Raw genomic sequence first — 17,295 nt, forward strand, 5'->3', positions numbered from 1 at the left:
TTTCTTTTCCTTTTTCCTTTCTTTTTGTAATTCATTTCTTTTCCTTCAACCATTGAGGACAATGTTTCATTCAAGTATGGGGGGGGGGGGGGGGGGGGAAACCGTGTTCTTTCTATCCTCCTTTTTCTTTTTCAAGTATGTATCTTTCTTTTCATTGTTATTTCCCTTATAAAAAAAAATATAATAAAATAATATTTCTTATAATATAGATTTATTTTAAGTTAAGTCCCAAATGTGAAAACTTTCTATTATCTATTCCCCTCAAATTTTCATGAGCCATAACAAAAATTCAACACACTCAATAAGTATAAAAGTTGCTTATTTTATAAAACTTGAGTGAAATCAAGACAAAAATTATTACCATAACAACGCTCTAAGAACCTCAACATGTTAGATCAGGATAAGTACCTATTATACCAATCCCTTGAACTTTTAGTTTTATAGTAACCCCGAGTAGTTTATACGAGAAGTCAGCACCATCTTAATAGCAAACTACGTGGAAGGCCGATGAATATAAGTGAATGATTCCCAAAGTAACATAAAATATATATATATATATATATATATATATATATATATATATATATATATATATATATATATATATATATATATATATATATATATATATATATCATGAAATGCACTAATTAAGTTAGGTGATCCTTACCAGATCATTTAATCTAAAGGTTGCAGATCATACAAAAGCATAATATGAAAGATCCATTATGAGTTGGTTCAGCAGGTATCTGGTACTGAACTTGGTAGGGCGGACTACGGTCCGATCCCCCGCAATTTGCAATGGACTGAATAACGAAGTTATCCGACTTATGTACCAGAACTTCTAGCTAAAAGGGGATCAGAATCACTAACCGGTCACTCCACTATGTGCGCGAAAAGATAAATGGCTTAATGTGATTTCGCTAGAATGAAAACGGGTGAAATAAGAGTAGAGGAACTAGGATAGCTATAATGGCATTACTCGAACTGGTTTGCATAAGGTGAGGTTATATGAGGTTGTGACGGTGGTTGTTGATGTCAAGATTAAACTCAAGTTACTTCTAAACAAGGTTTACAGGCAACCTAGTACGAATTGATGTGTGTTTTGAAATTTCATCTGGCTAAAATTTTTAAAACAAGTTCTATACTGTATTTTGCTTGAGGACAAGCAAAGATCTAAGTATGGGGGAGTTTGATAACATGAAATAGTATCACATTCTAGGACTCAATTTAATTAAATTATATTATTATTTACTTCAATTTATTTCATTTTATAAGATATTACGCGGTATTTTCTTTCTATTTATCTCAGGTGGTCTATTTGAAGCACAAGTAAAAAAGGAAGAAAAAGAGGTGCAAAAAGGAATGAAAAGAAGCAAATATCAAAGGCCAAAGCCCAACCCAAAAAGCACAGGCGTTGTGCCTGTGATGAGCGTCACAAAGGCTGTGACGAGCGTCACGCTTTGCACACTCCTGTGACGAGCGTCACACATGGTGTGACGGACGTCACACCATTCCCCTATATTTTTGGCACCAGGAACGCAACAGACCACGTTGAAACAGACCATGTTGAAGCTACTTCCACGCTTGACCCTTGGAACGTAAAGACCGTGTACACGGAAAACCCTTGGAAGCAGTTACACAAGTAGCAGTATAAATAGTAGCTTTCTGGAAAGCTCTAGGTTCGACGCTTTTTCCAGATTTCTTTGCCGTTTTCGCTTTTTCGCATTTTTTTCTTTTCCAGCAGTACAAGCACATTTTTACAGCATTGCTTTTACGAGTTTTATATTGTTTCCCTTGCAATTTCTATTTTCCTTTTCAGCACTTAGTTAATTCTTTTTCGCACAATAGTTTCTACACCGGAAACTATTGTGTACCTTTTACCGGATCTAACCTTACGTTAGAATCTAGTTTTTTATTCCTTCGCTTTTATTTTTCTGTTTGATTGAAGAATTCAAGAACAAATCCAACCGGCCTGTGGTGGAGTGTTCAAGACTGCTATTTAATTTCTCAGGTTCTTTAATTATTGTTTGAATTTATATATGCCCTGTTTTACTGTTTATTTATATTATTTGCCTGAGATGAATCTGTTTATGCATGATATTTATTTAAGTCTGTTTAGCATGTCTGGCTGATTTACTTAGGTATCGGTATGTAGAGTAAGCGGAATGAAGGAATCAAAACCAAATTGGTTTAATTAAGTTTAAAATTAAAATCACTCTTTTTACGGTCTCAATTTACAGGTTTAATAACAAGGTTTTTGTACGAAAGTAAAAGACATAAAGAAGTTAAAAGCAATAGAGCGAGAGTTTGAGTTTTTGACTGGACAGTGTAAATTGGACATTAATTCTAGATCAGGGCGAGAGCAATTTTTAGAGTTAATTAAATTCTAACCTTTTTCAAAAAGTATTTTTAAAGATTGAATGTGAGGACGAGAGTTAAGCATTTGAATTTAATTATATAACCTAAGTCAACAGAGCGAGAGTTTGAGATAAGGGTGTTTAAACGATTAGTGTTTTCTTAAAAAGAGTTTCTACGGATTCTATTGTTTTCAAAAAGTGGTTTTTGACTTAACTATAAGTGACAGCTACGTTAATATAAAATCATAGTTTATTCAACAGAGCGAGAGTTTGAGATAAGACTTTTAATCAATAGTGTCAACTGAAAAGATTTATTTTAAAACCAAGAAACCAACAAAGAATTGATTCCCTAATTACGACGAACTACATACCGATATCCGCTTATTAGATATTTATTTTAGATCTTAGTTTAGTTTTAGCTTTTTCCCCAAACAATCAAAGTATTACCTGCCTTAGCTTTACGAAGTAACCTTAGATAACGGTATATCGATTCATAAGTCCCTGTGGGATCGATATCTTTTAAAACTACGCGATAGAACTGTGCACTTGCAGTTTGTACCCCAAATTCGACTCATAAAGTCGCGATCAATCTCAAGGCACAGGATCAGAACTTCAGCATGAATTCGAAACCGGGAACCATAGAACATGGTCATCAACTTAGAACCCGTACTTCAGAACCAACGGTCACCAACAAGAACCAAACAAAAGTCACCAACAGAACAAGTCACCATCAGTACCTGTAAATGATTCATTCCCGCCCCACTCACGGGTGTAATCTAGGCCAGGGTAAGGTCAAGAGAAACGCAGGATAAACAATCCTTTCAAGAACATCATCATATGCACACCAGGTGTGTGCAACGATAATACCCCATCAGAATCTGAACTGCTCGTGATACCATGTTCTGCTAAGTGGCGCCATACCACCCGCTTCCCATGAATCACTCTATTCCTAGGTGTCCTAAAGTTCACTCATAGCCTGTGTATTGGGCCTTTTACCTCTTGTGACTCCCACCCAACAACGAAACAGATACACAGCCAGCACATTATGCATGAAACAGTAAAGCGCACATAGGATGCAATGCAAGCAGATAAGTATGCAAAGCAATAAATAAATAACACACAATAGACAATAAACAAACAAACGCTAGGAAAGGCCCACTAGGGAAAATAAATCCCCAGCAGAGTCGCCAGCTGTCGCTCCCCGGATTTCCCGTATCCAAGTACAAACGCGAAAAGAGTGGCGCGGAAGAAAGTAGAGTCGCCAACTATGTACTTTTATCCCAAGAGGAGGGAAAGGTAGTACTGCATAACCAAGAGGGAACGAATAAAACAAAGTCTCGAACCAAAGAAAACTGAGTAAGGGGGCCGGTTACGTGAAGGGAAGTGTAAGACCCCAATTTTGACCCTAAGATCCCTCATGGCATCATAACATTGCATTTGCATTGCCTCAAGGATCTTTAGCATCTTGGTTCCCTTTGCCTTTGGGTGGGACTCCTTGTGATTGGTTTGAGATCACCAAGCATGCTTGAATTATACATCATTGTTTCTCTTACTTTTGTTTACTAACCAAAAGCACAAAAATGTGTCACTAACATCTTTTGTTTGAAGCTTGAGTATCATCCAAGACACTTTGTGGGTTCTATTTAGATGATCAATCAACACAAGGGAATGACTTGAGATACTTCCAACAGGTTCAAATGGGGTCTATTCGTCAGTCAAAACGTTAATCTTGAAGGAGCAAAAGTTTGTTCATGAGCTGTCATGCTCGCTAGGCGAGCAGAATGGGTCGCCTAGCGAGTCCCAAGAAAAGCCACCAGAATCACCTACGCTCAGAGGAATTTCTTGAACTGTCATGCTCGCTAGGCGAAGCCCACGTGTTTAAAAAAAATAAAAAAAGAACGAAAAAACGAAAATAAATAAATAAATAAATAAAATATAACAGAAATTTTTTGGACTTGGGCCTCTCTCATTTGAGCCCACAGGTCCACAAAAATCAGGTTATAAATTCAGAGTTTCAGTGAAACAAAAGGCCATTCTATTCCTATTAACCTGGCAGGGAAAAAGATAGTGAGAGAAGAGCTAACAGAGTTCAGAGCAACCTCTAGAGACTGAAGGGAACTCATCGGCAAAGAACCAATTCCCTCTCATATAAACCCTCAGATGGCTTTGCAAACCCAACCGAGCAATTCAATTACATTCGATCTCTCCAGTCAGGTTTGCCTTATTCCCATTACTTTATGCTTTTAATTTGAATGCTCTAAATGTATGAGGTATTATGGGTGAATTTGATACCCTTTTGATGCATGTGTTTGACAAGAGGTTTAGGCCTCCTACCCTTGGTTGCTTTTTGTGAGCTTTTTGTGAATTTTAATGGCAGGATTCATGTGGTTACATTTTGATTTGGGGGCAACTCTTGATTACCCTATCTTGTTTCTCTAACATGTTTGTTGAGTTTTGTTTTGTGAGGGCTCATATGACTCTTGCAGAGATGGCTTGCCTGGTGTTCCACTTTATTTGTGGGATACCACATGGAGGTTTATTCCGATTACCTGTACTGACTCACTTTCTTTGATGGTTCTAGCTTGAGAGATCTCTGGGTTCCTTATCTCTTTAATTGCTGTTACTTAGGATCTTTATCCGTACGGTAGATCTCTCGATCCCTTTACTTTTCCCGCATGTTACCGATTTCTTAGGTTTCGTATAGCCTCTCGTGGCATGTCATTTAAAGTAGCGCTGTTCCTTCATCTAGGACTGCCTTTTTGTATGAGCATCCCTAAACACCCCAAACTCATTTATTTTTCTTCTCCTAAGAACACGTTATCTCCTTCTACTACAGGCGAGTAAGTCTCCAAAGGTCGAGCATTCGGTAGATTGCGTAGTAACGTCGTTCACCCCAAAACACAACCCTTACCCCATAGGTGGTCGAACTACGTTTTGCTCTGATTTTCATCCCAGATGAGATACGTAGGCATAAGACGCGATGTCTTAGCGAGCACACTCCTCTTTAACCCCTAGGTAGCCGAGCTACGAAGACTCTGATTCTCAGATTCAGATGGGATACGTATGCAGTGGATGCGACATCCGTGCGAGTCATCTTCTTTTGACCCTTCTTTTAGTAAGTAGTACATTAGATAAACATACACGCTTTTCTCATCCCTTCAATCATGTTTGCACAAATAATTTTTTACAAAACAACAACCTTTGCAACAAATGTGAAAAGGGCTCCCTAGGAGTACCTAGGATGCTTTGGGTGCCTAATACCTTCCCATTGCATAACCAACCCCCTTACCCAGATCTCTGACATTTTTACTAGTTTTTGATTCGATAAAACTTTTAGGTTTTTGTTCGCTTTCTAACCATTCCTTTGGATAAATAGAAGTGCGGTGGCGACTCGACTTGTATGATTTACCTTGGATTTAGTCAATATCTCTAATGGTAACGAATACCCCGCTACAGGAAGGTTATCGCACCCCTTCACGTCTGTGGTACTCCACAGGATCCACGATTGCTATTTATGTCTAAAGTGTGTGTATAAAAAGTCCTATATGCGATGCGAAAGAGAGAAAATCAAATTAGGGAAAAGAAAGAGTTATTGCTCGCATAGGCCCTACCCTGCTGCATACGTATCTCAAGAAGGATTGAGAATCAGAGCATCGTAGCTCGGCTAACCTATGTGTTTGTTTTTTGTGATGAATGACGTTACTACACAATCTACCGGATGCTCGACCTTTGGAGACTTACTCACCTGTAGTAGAAGGAGTTAACGTGTTCTTAGGAGAAGAAAAATCAATGAGTTTGTTTGTTTTAGGAATGCTCATGCAAAAAGGAAATCCTAGACGAAGGAACCGTGTTACCTTAATTGACATGCAAACGAGAGACTATACGAAGCCAAGCAATCCTATGGGGAGACGATCACACCATACAAAACAAACATACATAAAGTAAACACGCCAACAAGGGGGCTCAAACATACGTGGGTAGGGCTTTAGTCAAGAGGGGTCATATCAACCTCGACAAACAAGCCATGGAAAGGTAATCAAATGGGCTCTTAACCACTAACATTGAATGTAAGGGTGAGCAGATCAAACGGGTAATGAGGATAAGACCTCATAGCTCTTAACCCTGGACAGGGTGAGCTCATGACAAAAAGTGGGGATTCAGAAAGGTGGAACCCTCTCCACTGACTGACCGGACAAAAGATCTTGGGCTTTTGTTCTGAAGCATCGACACGTAGTGTGATCTTAAAGAACGACACACTGAATAACGTGGGATTGACTACTAATCCCTTTTATCCGTCAATTGCCTCTTCATGGAGGTCTTTAGCACTGGTGCCTCTTCTTGGAGGTCTTTGGGCACAAAAGTAAACACACAAAAACATTGCCTCCTATTGAGGCCTTCCAGCTAAGAAAGCGGTAAAATACGGGAAAAGATGTAAAAGGGATCGAGAGATCTACCACACGGATAAAGATCCGAAGTAACAACAACTCAAGAAATAAGAAACCCAGAGATCTCTCAAGCTAGCACCATCAAAGAAAGCAAGTCAGCAAAGCAATCAGAATAAATCTCCAAATGGTATCCCACAAATAAAGTGGAATACCAAGCAAGCTATCTCTTCAAGAGTCATGTGAGCCCTCACAAAAAAACTCAACAAACAGGTTAGAATAACAAGACGGGGTGCAATCAAGAGTTGCACCGAATAAGAGAATCAAAATATAACCACATGAATCATGCCATTAAAGTTCACAAAAAGCTCACAAAAAGCAACCAAGGGTAGGAGGCCTAAATCCCTTGTCAAACAAATGCATCAAAAGGGTATCAAAACTCAAAGTCAGGGGCAAGGATCCACACATCGAGACATGACATACCTACTGATTGGAGAGATCGATTGAAATTGAATTGCATCGTTGGCTTTGCAGAACAATCTTAGGGTTTATATGAGAGGGAATTGGCTCTTTGCAGATGAGTTCCCTTCAGTCTCTGGAGGTTGCTCTGAATTAGTTAGAATCTCTCTAGGGTTTTGTTCCAAGGAAACTTCAGAGTGCTTTCAGCTTTCACCAATTCTCCCTCTCCTCTTTTTTCTTTACTGAAATTTCAGAACTTATAACTTGATTGTGGGCTCAAATGAGAGAGGTCCAAGTCCAAGAGTTTTCGGTTATATTTTTTTTATATTATTATTATTTATTTATTTTTTCTTCTTTTTTTTCGTTTTTTTTTCCGTTTTTATTTATTTATTTATTTATATATATATATATATATATATATATATATATATATATATATATATATATATATATATATATATATGTATGTATTTTTTTTAATATTTTTTTATATTTTCAAAATGCGTGGGCTTCGCCTAGCGAGCATGACAGTTCAGGAAATTCCTCTGAGCGCAGGTGATTCTGGTGGCTTTTCTTGGGACTCGCTATGCGACCCATTCTGCTCGCCTAGCGAGCATGACAGCTGATGAACAAACTTTTGCTCCTTTGAATGATGAATAGACCCTATTTGAACATGTTGGAAGTAACTCAAGTCATTCCCTGACCATTTCACCTTCAGTTGACCAACAATTGACTTTTGGCTTCATAGTTGAATTTTGAACTGTACTAAGCCCATTAAGCTTTATCCTTCAGATAGAACCCACAAAGTGACTTGGATGACATCCTCTTGGAGCTAATTCTGATTGACATGATGAAATGCAATATAAAATGTTAAATGACCTAAAAAATGAATGCATGAATGAGGAGGGCAAATTTGAGGTGCTACAGTAGCATCGCCCGAATGTGATTCATACCACTGAACCTTAATAAGAGGAGTCTCCTTATTTCTCAACACCTTAGTTTCCCATCCTACAACACAAATTGGTTGAGGTTCGAAAGTCAGGTCTGTTTCTACTTCTACTGAATCTAGAAGAATAGGCTGAAGAAAATCGAGAATGACCTTTCAAAGTTGAGATACGTGAAAAACATCACGCATCTATGATAAAGAAGGTGGTAAGGCTAATCTGTAAGCTACTTCACCAATCCTCTCTATAATCGTATATGGTCCCACGTATCTCAGACTTAACTTCCGTGACTAAAACGTTCCTTTCAGTCTCAATCTCGGAGTCACCTTCAGAAATACATGATCACTTCCTTAAATTCTAATGGTCTTCTTCTGTTATCTGCATAACTCTTTTGGCGATCTTGTGCTTTCTTCATCTTATCACGAACCATCCTTATCCTTTCCTTAGTCTCTTGAATAATCTCTAGTCCTAAAATTCTTTCTTCACCAACTTCCTTCCAACACAAAGGTGTTCTGCATCTCCGTCCATACAAGGCTTCATAAGGAGCCATTTCAATCATGGTAACTATTGTTGTATACAAATTCAATCAATGGTAAGAGCTCCTTCCAATTTCCTCTATTCTCAAGCACACAAGATCTTAACATATCCTTCAGTGTCTGTATCATCCTCTCAGTCTGACCATCCTTTTGAGGATGATTAGATGTACTCAAACAAAATTTCTATCCCATAGCTTGCTGAAATTCTCTCCAAAATCTTAAAGTAAACTTTGGATGTGTATCAGACACAATACTAGTGGGGACACCATGTAGTATCATAATTTTTAAAATAAACAACCATGCAAGATGACTTGCCTTATAAGTAGTTTTCACGACCAAGAAATGTGCAGACTTATTCAATCGATCCATAATCACCCATATTGAATCATAACCACCTTGCGTACGGGGTAACCCAACTGCGAAATCCGTTGAAATACTATCCCATTTCCATACTGAAATCTCCAAGGTTCGTAATAAACCACCTAGCTTCTGATGTCCAATCCTTACTTGCTGGCACACTATACATTCAGGCACATACTCTGCAATATCCTTTTTCGTTCCAGACCACCAATAGTCCTTCTTTAAGTCTTGATACATATTCGATGGACCTGGGTGTATGGTAAACGCGCCTTTGTGAACTTCTTCTAAAACTTTTCTTTTCATTTCGGTATCATTCGGGACACAAATCCTTTGATTAAAAAGAACTACTCCATCTGATGATCAAGTGAAACCTGATTGAATCAACATCTCTTGCAACTTCTCATCTATCATTTAACCTTGCTGGATTTCTACGCTTAGGTTATAAGTAACATTCAAATTCCCCATTATCACATTGTTCTATGTCCAATCAAACTAAAGGTTAATATCTCATAACTTTTCCAACAATGCATACTCTAACATCATCAACTCATATTTGTGTATCTCTTTCCGACTTAAGGCATCTGCAACCTTATTCACTCTCCCTGGATGATACTTAAGCTCAAAATCAAAATCTTTCAAATACTCCATTCATCTCCTTTGTCTCACATTCGACTTCTTATGGTCAAATAAGTATTTCAAAACATACTCCATACAAGTAGTGACGCCACACCTTCAATGTAAAAACAACAGCTGCTAACTTAAGATCATGAGTTGGATAATTCTCTTCATGAGTCTTCAACTAACGAGAGGCATATGCTACAACTTGACCACCCTGCATTAACACTTCTCCTAATCCTTTCTTAGATGCATCATAAAATAGTTCATAAGTCTTACTAGGATCAGGGATGATTAAAATAGGAGCAGTTGTCAATCTTTCCTTCAAACTCATTAAAATTTGTCCGCACTTTGAGTCCCAACTAAAAGAAGTCTCCTTCAGTGTAAGTTGAGTCATTGGTAAATCTAACTGAGAAAAACCTTTAATAAATCTTCGATAGTAACCTGTTAAACCTAAGAAACTTCTGACTTCGGAAGCATTCTTCGGTCTTTCCCAATTAATAACGTCTTCAACTTTAGATGGATCCATTGCTACTCCTCCTTGCGATATGACATGGCCAAGAAACTTAACGTCAGTCATCCAAAATTCACACTTACTTAACTTGGCAAAGAGTTGCTTCTCTTGCGGTACTGACATAACAAACCTTAAATGCATTTCGTGCTCTTATGGAGTACAAGAACCAATAAGAATGTCATCAATAAAGATAACCACAAACTGGTCTAAGTAAGGTTGGAATATCCTATTGATATAATCAATGAAAATAATAGGAGTATTTGTCACACCAAAAGGAATTACAAGAAACTCATAATGGCGATATCGGGTTCTAAATGCGGTCTTTGGTACATCAAAGTTCTTAACTCAAATTTGATGATAGCCCGATCGTAAATCAATCTTCAAGAACACACATGCTCCTCTCAACTGATCTAACAAATCTTGTATTCTTAGCAGGGGATACTTGTTCTTAATGGTGACTTTATTCAACTGGTGATAATCAATACACAACCGCATACCACCATCCTTCTTCTTCACTAGTAACATTGGAGCTCCCCACGGTAAGACACTAGGTCGAATGAAATTCTAGGTTAACAACTCTTCCAATTGATTCTTCAACTCTCTCAACTTGAGTGGTGACATACGATACGGAGAAACAAAGATTGGAGCAGTCACAGGTATCATATTAATAGAGAATTCCACTTCCCTTTCAGGAGGATGAGAAGTGACATCCTTAGGGAAAACTTTTGGAAATTCACAAATGATGGGACTTAGTGTAACTTTAAGATTGTCTCGAGATCCCTTGGTGAAAACCAAGAGAACTAACTTTTCTTTCTCAAACAAGAAATTAACCATGTCAACCGTACCTTCCAAGATAGTAGTTAATACATCAATTGGAGTAGTTTCACTAGATGGAATGATGATTAACTTCTCTTCACATCCAATAAACACCGAATTGGCAGAAATCCAATCCATCCCCAAGACCACATCTACCTTCTTAAGTGGTAAGAAAATAAGTTCAATATGAAAAATTCTACCATTCACCGAAAGCGAACAATTTTCACAAATCAATGGTGTCTCACCCACATCATCCATGGCGGTTGTAACCACCATAGGAGGGGACAAAGGAATTGCTTGTAATCCAAGACGTTTGATACACTAAATTTATACAAAAGAGTGTGTTGCTCCGCAATCAAACAATACAAAACATGGATGATCATTTATGATACACGTACCAGCAATCAAAGCATTGTTACTCTTAGCCTTCCTTACATCCAAAGTATAAACTCGACTGATGTTCTTTCCCTACATCTAAGTCTTACTCTGAGGGAAATCTCTAGCCGTGTGTCCTTCCCTCTGACAATTAAAACACCTAATTACACTTCAAGCACATCCAAAATGAAACTTGTTACATAATTGACATTGCGAAGGGTGGTTAAGTTTTGCAGGTTGCACTTGTTTTCCTTTTAAAGATTGAGGTCTAGGCCTAAATTGGTTACTTGGCCTTCCTTGGTCCTTCTGTCCAACCCTATACTGATCTCTTTCTTCCTGAACTTTCTTAAAACTGTTCTCAGCCACATAGCATTGCCTTAGAAATTCAGTATAAGTAGTGAATTCTCTCTGAGAAACACTATGAGAAATTTCACCTCTTAAACCAAAAAGGAATTGATCAATTTTCCACTTCTCATCTGGTGCATACATATCCTATCTAGAATAAGTAGCCATATCTTCAAACTTTTGAGCATACATAGCTACTGCCATAGTACCTTGTCTAAGCTACTGAAACTCAAACTCTTTCTCAATCCTCAAAGAGCTAGGAAAATACTTATCTAAAAAAGTAGTCTTAAAATGCTCCCAATCCCTAGGTACTCCTTGATTGGTCATAAGGGTCAAAGCACTTTCCTACCACCTCACAACAGGACCCCTCACCATGTTAGAAGCAAACACAACTTTATTCTCCTCATTACAATGCACCATCTGAAAGATCCTCTCCATGCTAATTACCCACTCATGAGTCTTCACAGGATTTAATCCACCATCGAACTCGGGAGGATTCATGCAAAAGAAATCTCAAAAACTACCACTTGTAGCTTCTTATAGAACCACTTGAGGGTGAAGACCACCATTCAACTATTGCATCATCTGCTCCATGAATTGGTTATGTTGTGCATCTGTTGCACAAACTGAGGCCACTAAAAACCTTCACTACCACATTGTGGTTCTGAATCTGAATTCTGAGTTCTGGGTCTACCACGACCTCTGCCTCTATCAGCCATGATCATAAACGTCACAGAAATAGAATTAAGTTGACCATGCTCAATGCTATGAATATAACATCAAGGATAATGATGACAACACACATGTGAGGTAGAAAGAAATACTCATAATATTTAATGGCTAGGTTGAGGATACAATCTGCTCTGATACCAATTGTAACACCCACATATAATATATGTCTAGAAATAAATATTATACATTGTGTAATACTGGTACTGAAATACATAAGCACCTAGTGGCAACAATGTACATATTACATGCCCAAAAGAAAAACACTACTTGGAACTAAATATACACAAAGGTTCCCAAAATAAAATTAGGAACTAGATCATTGTAGAATGATCTCAAAAATATCTACACAGCGGAAAAGCCATCCAAAACATCAGATAAGCAATGACATCACGCTATCTTGTCCTTACCCTTCGCCTGATCAGAACTACCTAAAAATAATCAACAATAACGGGTGAGATAATAATCCCAATGGGTTCCCTATGTTATGGGTCAACTCGGATTTACAAGCTTCTAATCAGTTTCTAACTTAAGTCAACAAGGGAAGAAAGACTTAAGTGATGGGGAAAAATATCGCAATGTATGGGGCTCAAACCCAGTTGAGGCACGAATCATTGGTGTTACATCCCATTGCCTACTCATGTAAGCATCTCAAATAGGGATGTACATCATCATGGGTAAAACACTTTGAATACATGATTGATTCCATAAAACATGACTGAATTCATGTATCACTTGGTGACTTCATTCACCAATACTCATATGACAACAACACATATTCCATACAAAGCATCTCACTCTCAATGATAGCAACCATCCATTCATGAAACTCACATAAGTATCATAACGAATAAATGCCATCTTCTAATGTTATCTTAGTGTAGCGGTAAATTCATGACCATCAAGCTATGGATAAGCTAGACGTCAATAAAACCAGAGTCGCCACCGCGCTTTAATTATTTCCAAGGGAAAAGGGAAAAGTACGAACAAAACCCAAAAATAAGAAGTTTTCAAATCAAAACTAATAAAATTCCAGAGTTTACAGGTAAGGGGGTTGGTTACACAGAGGGGAGGTGTTATCACCCAAAGTGTCTGAGGTACTCCTAGGGAGCCCTTTTTTGTGTGCATGTGTATTTTGTACAAAATGATGTTTATAAATAAATAGAATGGAGGGATGAGAAAAGAATTCATTAATTATATTTTGTGTTTGACAAGACCTTCGGACTTGTGCCTACGTACCAACATAAAATAAGGGATCAAAACCTCGTAGTTCGTGGTATAAATTTCAAAGTGGATGCATTGCTTTTAACAAAAATTTTAAGTTTGAAAGGTACCAAGGCCTAAAAATGGTTTGAATGAGTTAGTTCTTTTTACTTTTGAAAAGTTTTAAGTCAAGCATAATTAAGTTTATTTACAAGTTTGATTAATAAAAGAAATTTAAAAATGCAATGGCATAAGACCAAAGTTTCTAGTTTGCAATATGGTCTAAGTTTAGAAAACAAACACAAGCAAAGAAGTTTTGAAAAAAGGGAGAGATTTTGAAATTAAAGAAGTGGGGATGAGATGAAGAGAGTAATCCTAAGCATAAATTTAAAAGTTAAGAGTTGAAAAGATCTGACCAATGGACTGCAATCCAATAGACAAGAATGTCATATAGAAACCCAAATTCCCTTGGACATTCGAATCAAGCAACAAATAATGCACAATATACCAACTTAAAGAGCAAAGGCATCAAATAAAGATAGCTACATCCAAGCTTAGCAACTCCATGATCTTCTTCAAGTTTGCCTATGTAGCAGATGAATTCCATAAGTCACAGGTTCAAAGTAACAACTTCATAATGATCATGTTGCAGATGAACTCAAATGGATCTTCAATGATGTGTCAGATGAAATTTCAAATTATAGGCACTTGGTTTTATAAAAGTTGGCATTGGCCAAGTCCTTTGCATGGGGAATGTTGCCTAAATTCTAAGTCCAATTATCTTTGATCAAACCAACAGTCCACACAAAATATTTTTTAGGGTTTTTGTTCTTATTATGTACATTAATGGTCAAAGACTACACAAGCAAACAAAATATATACAAACAAGATATATCACACAATATGGTCCAAGTGGACAAAGTGAAAATGACATTAATATAAACAATTAGAATGGTATGAATAATGGCAAATGAATAAAGCTTGAAGTTAAATTGCATTAAAGTAAATGACTTAAAATTAAATGTTAGTTGTTAATGAATTAGAAGTTAGTCTTGCTTTTGCTTTTGCTTTTTTACTTTAAGCCATTCTTTGGAGAACGGTCAACCCACTTATCACAAGCATGAATCCTTGAACCAAGACATCTTCCAAATGAAGGAAAAAGGGCCAAGTTTCCACACAATACCATGAAAGATGGGATACTTACAATCTCACTAACTAGAATGATATGCCTTTTGTGTCAAAAATTTAGCACTATGTTAAGCAATCATAATTGGACTTATGTAGAAGTCACAACTATTTAAGGTCGGGCAATAGAATTTTGGTGTTAATGCGTGTTAGAGACATAGTATAATGGACTATGCTCATGAAACATACCACACATAAAAATAATATGCAAAAGTGGTGGCCTAATCTCATCCATGCTTATGTTGATTTTGAATGCAACTAGCCTTTGGATATAGAGATATCATAGGTCAAATGAAATGGATGCATAAAGAAGGGGAATTAGATGAAAAGGTAGGGGAATGGATCAAAACTCAAATTGGACAAGAGATGACTTTTACCAAATTAAGATCATTCATTCATTTTGCAAGATGGAATATACATTCCATCAATCCCCTAAATCCAATGATCTTATTAACCTAGCAAAGTCAAATCAACCTTGACAAAGACCCAACAACACAAGTCAAACTTGCAAAGACCATTAAATTGGCTCAACACAATTATTTGGCATTTATTCAATTTAAAAAATACTAAAAATAATGTATTAAACTAAATATGTTTTGTCAAATTCCTAAAACCTCATCAAAACACTAAAGAAATGACCATGAGATTTATCATAGGTCAAAGGATCTTGGAGAATTTTTTTCAGAATTTTTAGAAACTTAAAAGTATTTTTAAACAATTAAAAATATTCACAAAATCAATTAAATCATGAAAAATATTAATAATGATCCGAAAAATAATTTTAATTCAAAATATGAAAGAGGATTTTATTTAAATTTTTTTGGTGAAACTCTCTTATTGGATTAATATTAAAATTAATATGAATTAATGAAAATAAAACAAATTAAATGAAATTCAAATATTCAAAAAAAATGTGGATCACTTGATCTCCCTCATTAATTGAGGTGGCAGATCAAGTGGCCACAAACGCGCATTCCACAATGGACATTAGTCAGCGCGCTACAGGGAGGGTATTCAAAACCAACGCGTTAGATTAAAACATTTTGAACAAGATCAATGGCTCTGAACCTATCTAGCACATCACCGGCGCTGAAACTTCGGTCACCTTCTCAGGCGAGCCTCACCGGACTGGTTCAATCATCACCATCACATAAATGAAAAAGGGGGACATGATCTGAAAGAAAAAATGGCGTAGAGCACAAATCTGACCTCAATTCTAACTAACTCCAAATATATAGAAAGATATGAGGAGTTGAATTTTGAGGTGTGTCAACTGAGTTGCTTCGATTTGACCTCTAAGCAACTCAATCTTCTCGCCAACATTGGTAGGACTTCAGACAACCAAAGAATCAATAGAATTGAGCAAGAATTAGAGAGAATCAAAGAGAAGAAAATTTATGGAAAATACCTTCAATGTTGTGCAGAACTTGATCTTGCTTACTTCAAACCTTGCTTGATTACACTCAGTAATCTTGCAAAAGTGTTTTGGCAATGGAACAAAGTTTTGGATCCTGGAGTTTTTGAATCTCCAAACAGTGAGATTCAAACTCAATTTTAAATTGAAAATTCTCAGGTTTTCCTTTAAATTGTGAGGGTTTGAAGAGAGGGGGAAAAGCTGGAGCGCAAAAGTCCTTTCAAATGAGCTCAGAGGGCATGTATTTATAGCATTAGGGAGTGATATTTGCACACTTGCATTTGCTTCCAAATTTGGCAATGTCATGCACAAGCTTGCATGAGCGTGTACAGGCCCATGAAGCAATACATTTAGGTCCAAATTCATCTAAAATGAAGTTGAAATGAATCTTGAATGGCAAGGCAATGCTATGTGATGTTTTGAACATTTGATCTTTCCACTTGATGCAGACCTGTTAAGACCATGCGCAGCCCTAACAAACCTGGTCCAAAATGGATAAAATAGGACTCTTTCGAAAGCTTAGATCAAGGGTAACAACTCTTATGTTGGACACTTTTCCATTTGGAACTTGGATCATGGTGAATTTTGAGGTGGAAGTTTGGAAATTTCAACATGTTGAAATTTTTCCTAAGTGTTAAGTCATATACCTCAATATTCCACCTTGCTTAACTTTTTATGTGAGCTCTAAATGAGAAACGTGTCTTCATAAAAGTTGTAGGTCTTTCAAATACCTTCAAAATTGTCACCAATTTCATGTCATTTGGATTAAGAATGATAGAGTTATGAATTTTTAAAGTTGAGGAAAATCACTTGTTCAATGGTATAGAGCAAAAATGACCTATAATGTATCCTCATATCATATGCTCATAAAAGTTGATTTAGCTCTCACTCCAAACATCAAAGTTGAAGTAGACCTCTTGAATTTGATTGTGAAACTTGGAAATATTTCATCTTATAAAAATTGAGCAAGTTATGGCCTTGGGAAGTTGACGTTCAAATTAGGGTTTAGACAGAATGACCTATAATGTTTCAACATAGAAAATGATTTTTAAAGCAAA

The 17,295-nt window shown here is 36.8% G+C and overlaps 2 protein-coding genes across 2 annotated transcripts; both read right to left on the minus strand.

The window, feature by feature from the left end:
* Positions 1-9,840: 9,840 nt before the first annotated feature.
* LOC127106724 (uncharacterized mitochondrial protein AtMg00860-like) lies at positions 9,841-10,311 on the minus strand. The gene has a single exon (XM_051044030.1). The coding sequence runs from the start codon at positions 10,309-10,311 to the stop codon at positions 9,841-9,843; it is 471 nt and encodes a 156-aa protein (XP_050899987.1).
* Positions 10,312-10,734: 423 nt separating this feature from the next.
* LOC127106734 (uncharacterized) lies at positions 10,735-11,244 on the minus strand. Its single transcript, XM_051044041.1, has one exon. The coding sequence runs from the start codon at positions 11,242-11,244 to the stop codon at positions 10,735-10,737; it is 510 nt and encodes a 169-aa protein (XP_050899998.1).
* Between the last annotated feature and the right edge of the window lie 6,051 nt (positions 11,245-17,295).

The sequence above is a fragment of the Lathyrus oleraceus genome, chromosome 1 (assembly GCF_024323335.1).
Source record: "Lathyrus oleraceus cultivar Zhongwan6 chromosome 1, CAAS_Psat_ZW6_1.0, whole genome shotgun sequence".
In the NCBI taxonomy this organism is placed as follows: domain Eukaryota; kingdom Viridiplantae; phylum Streptophyta; class Magnoliopsida; order Fabales; family Fabaceae; genus Lathyrus; species Lathyrus oleraceus.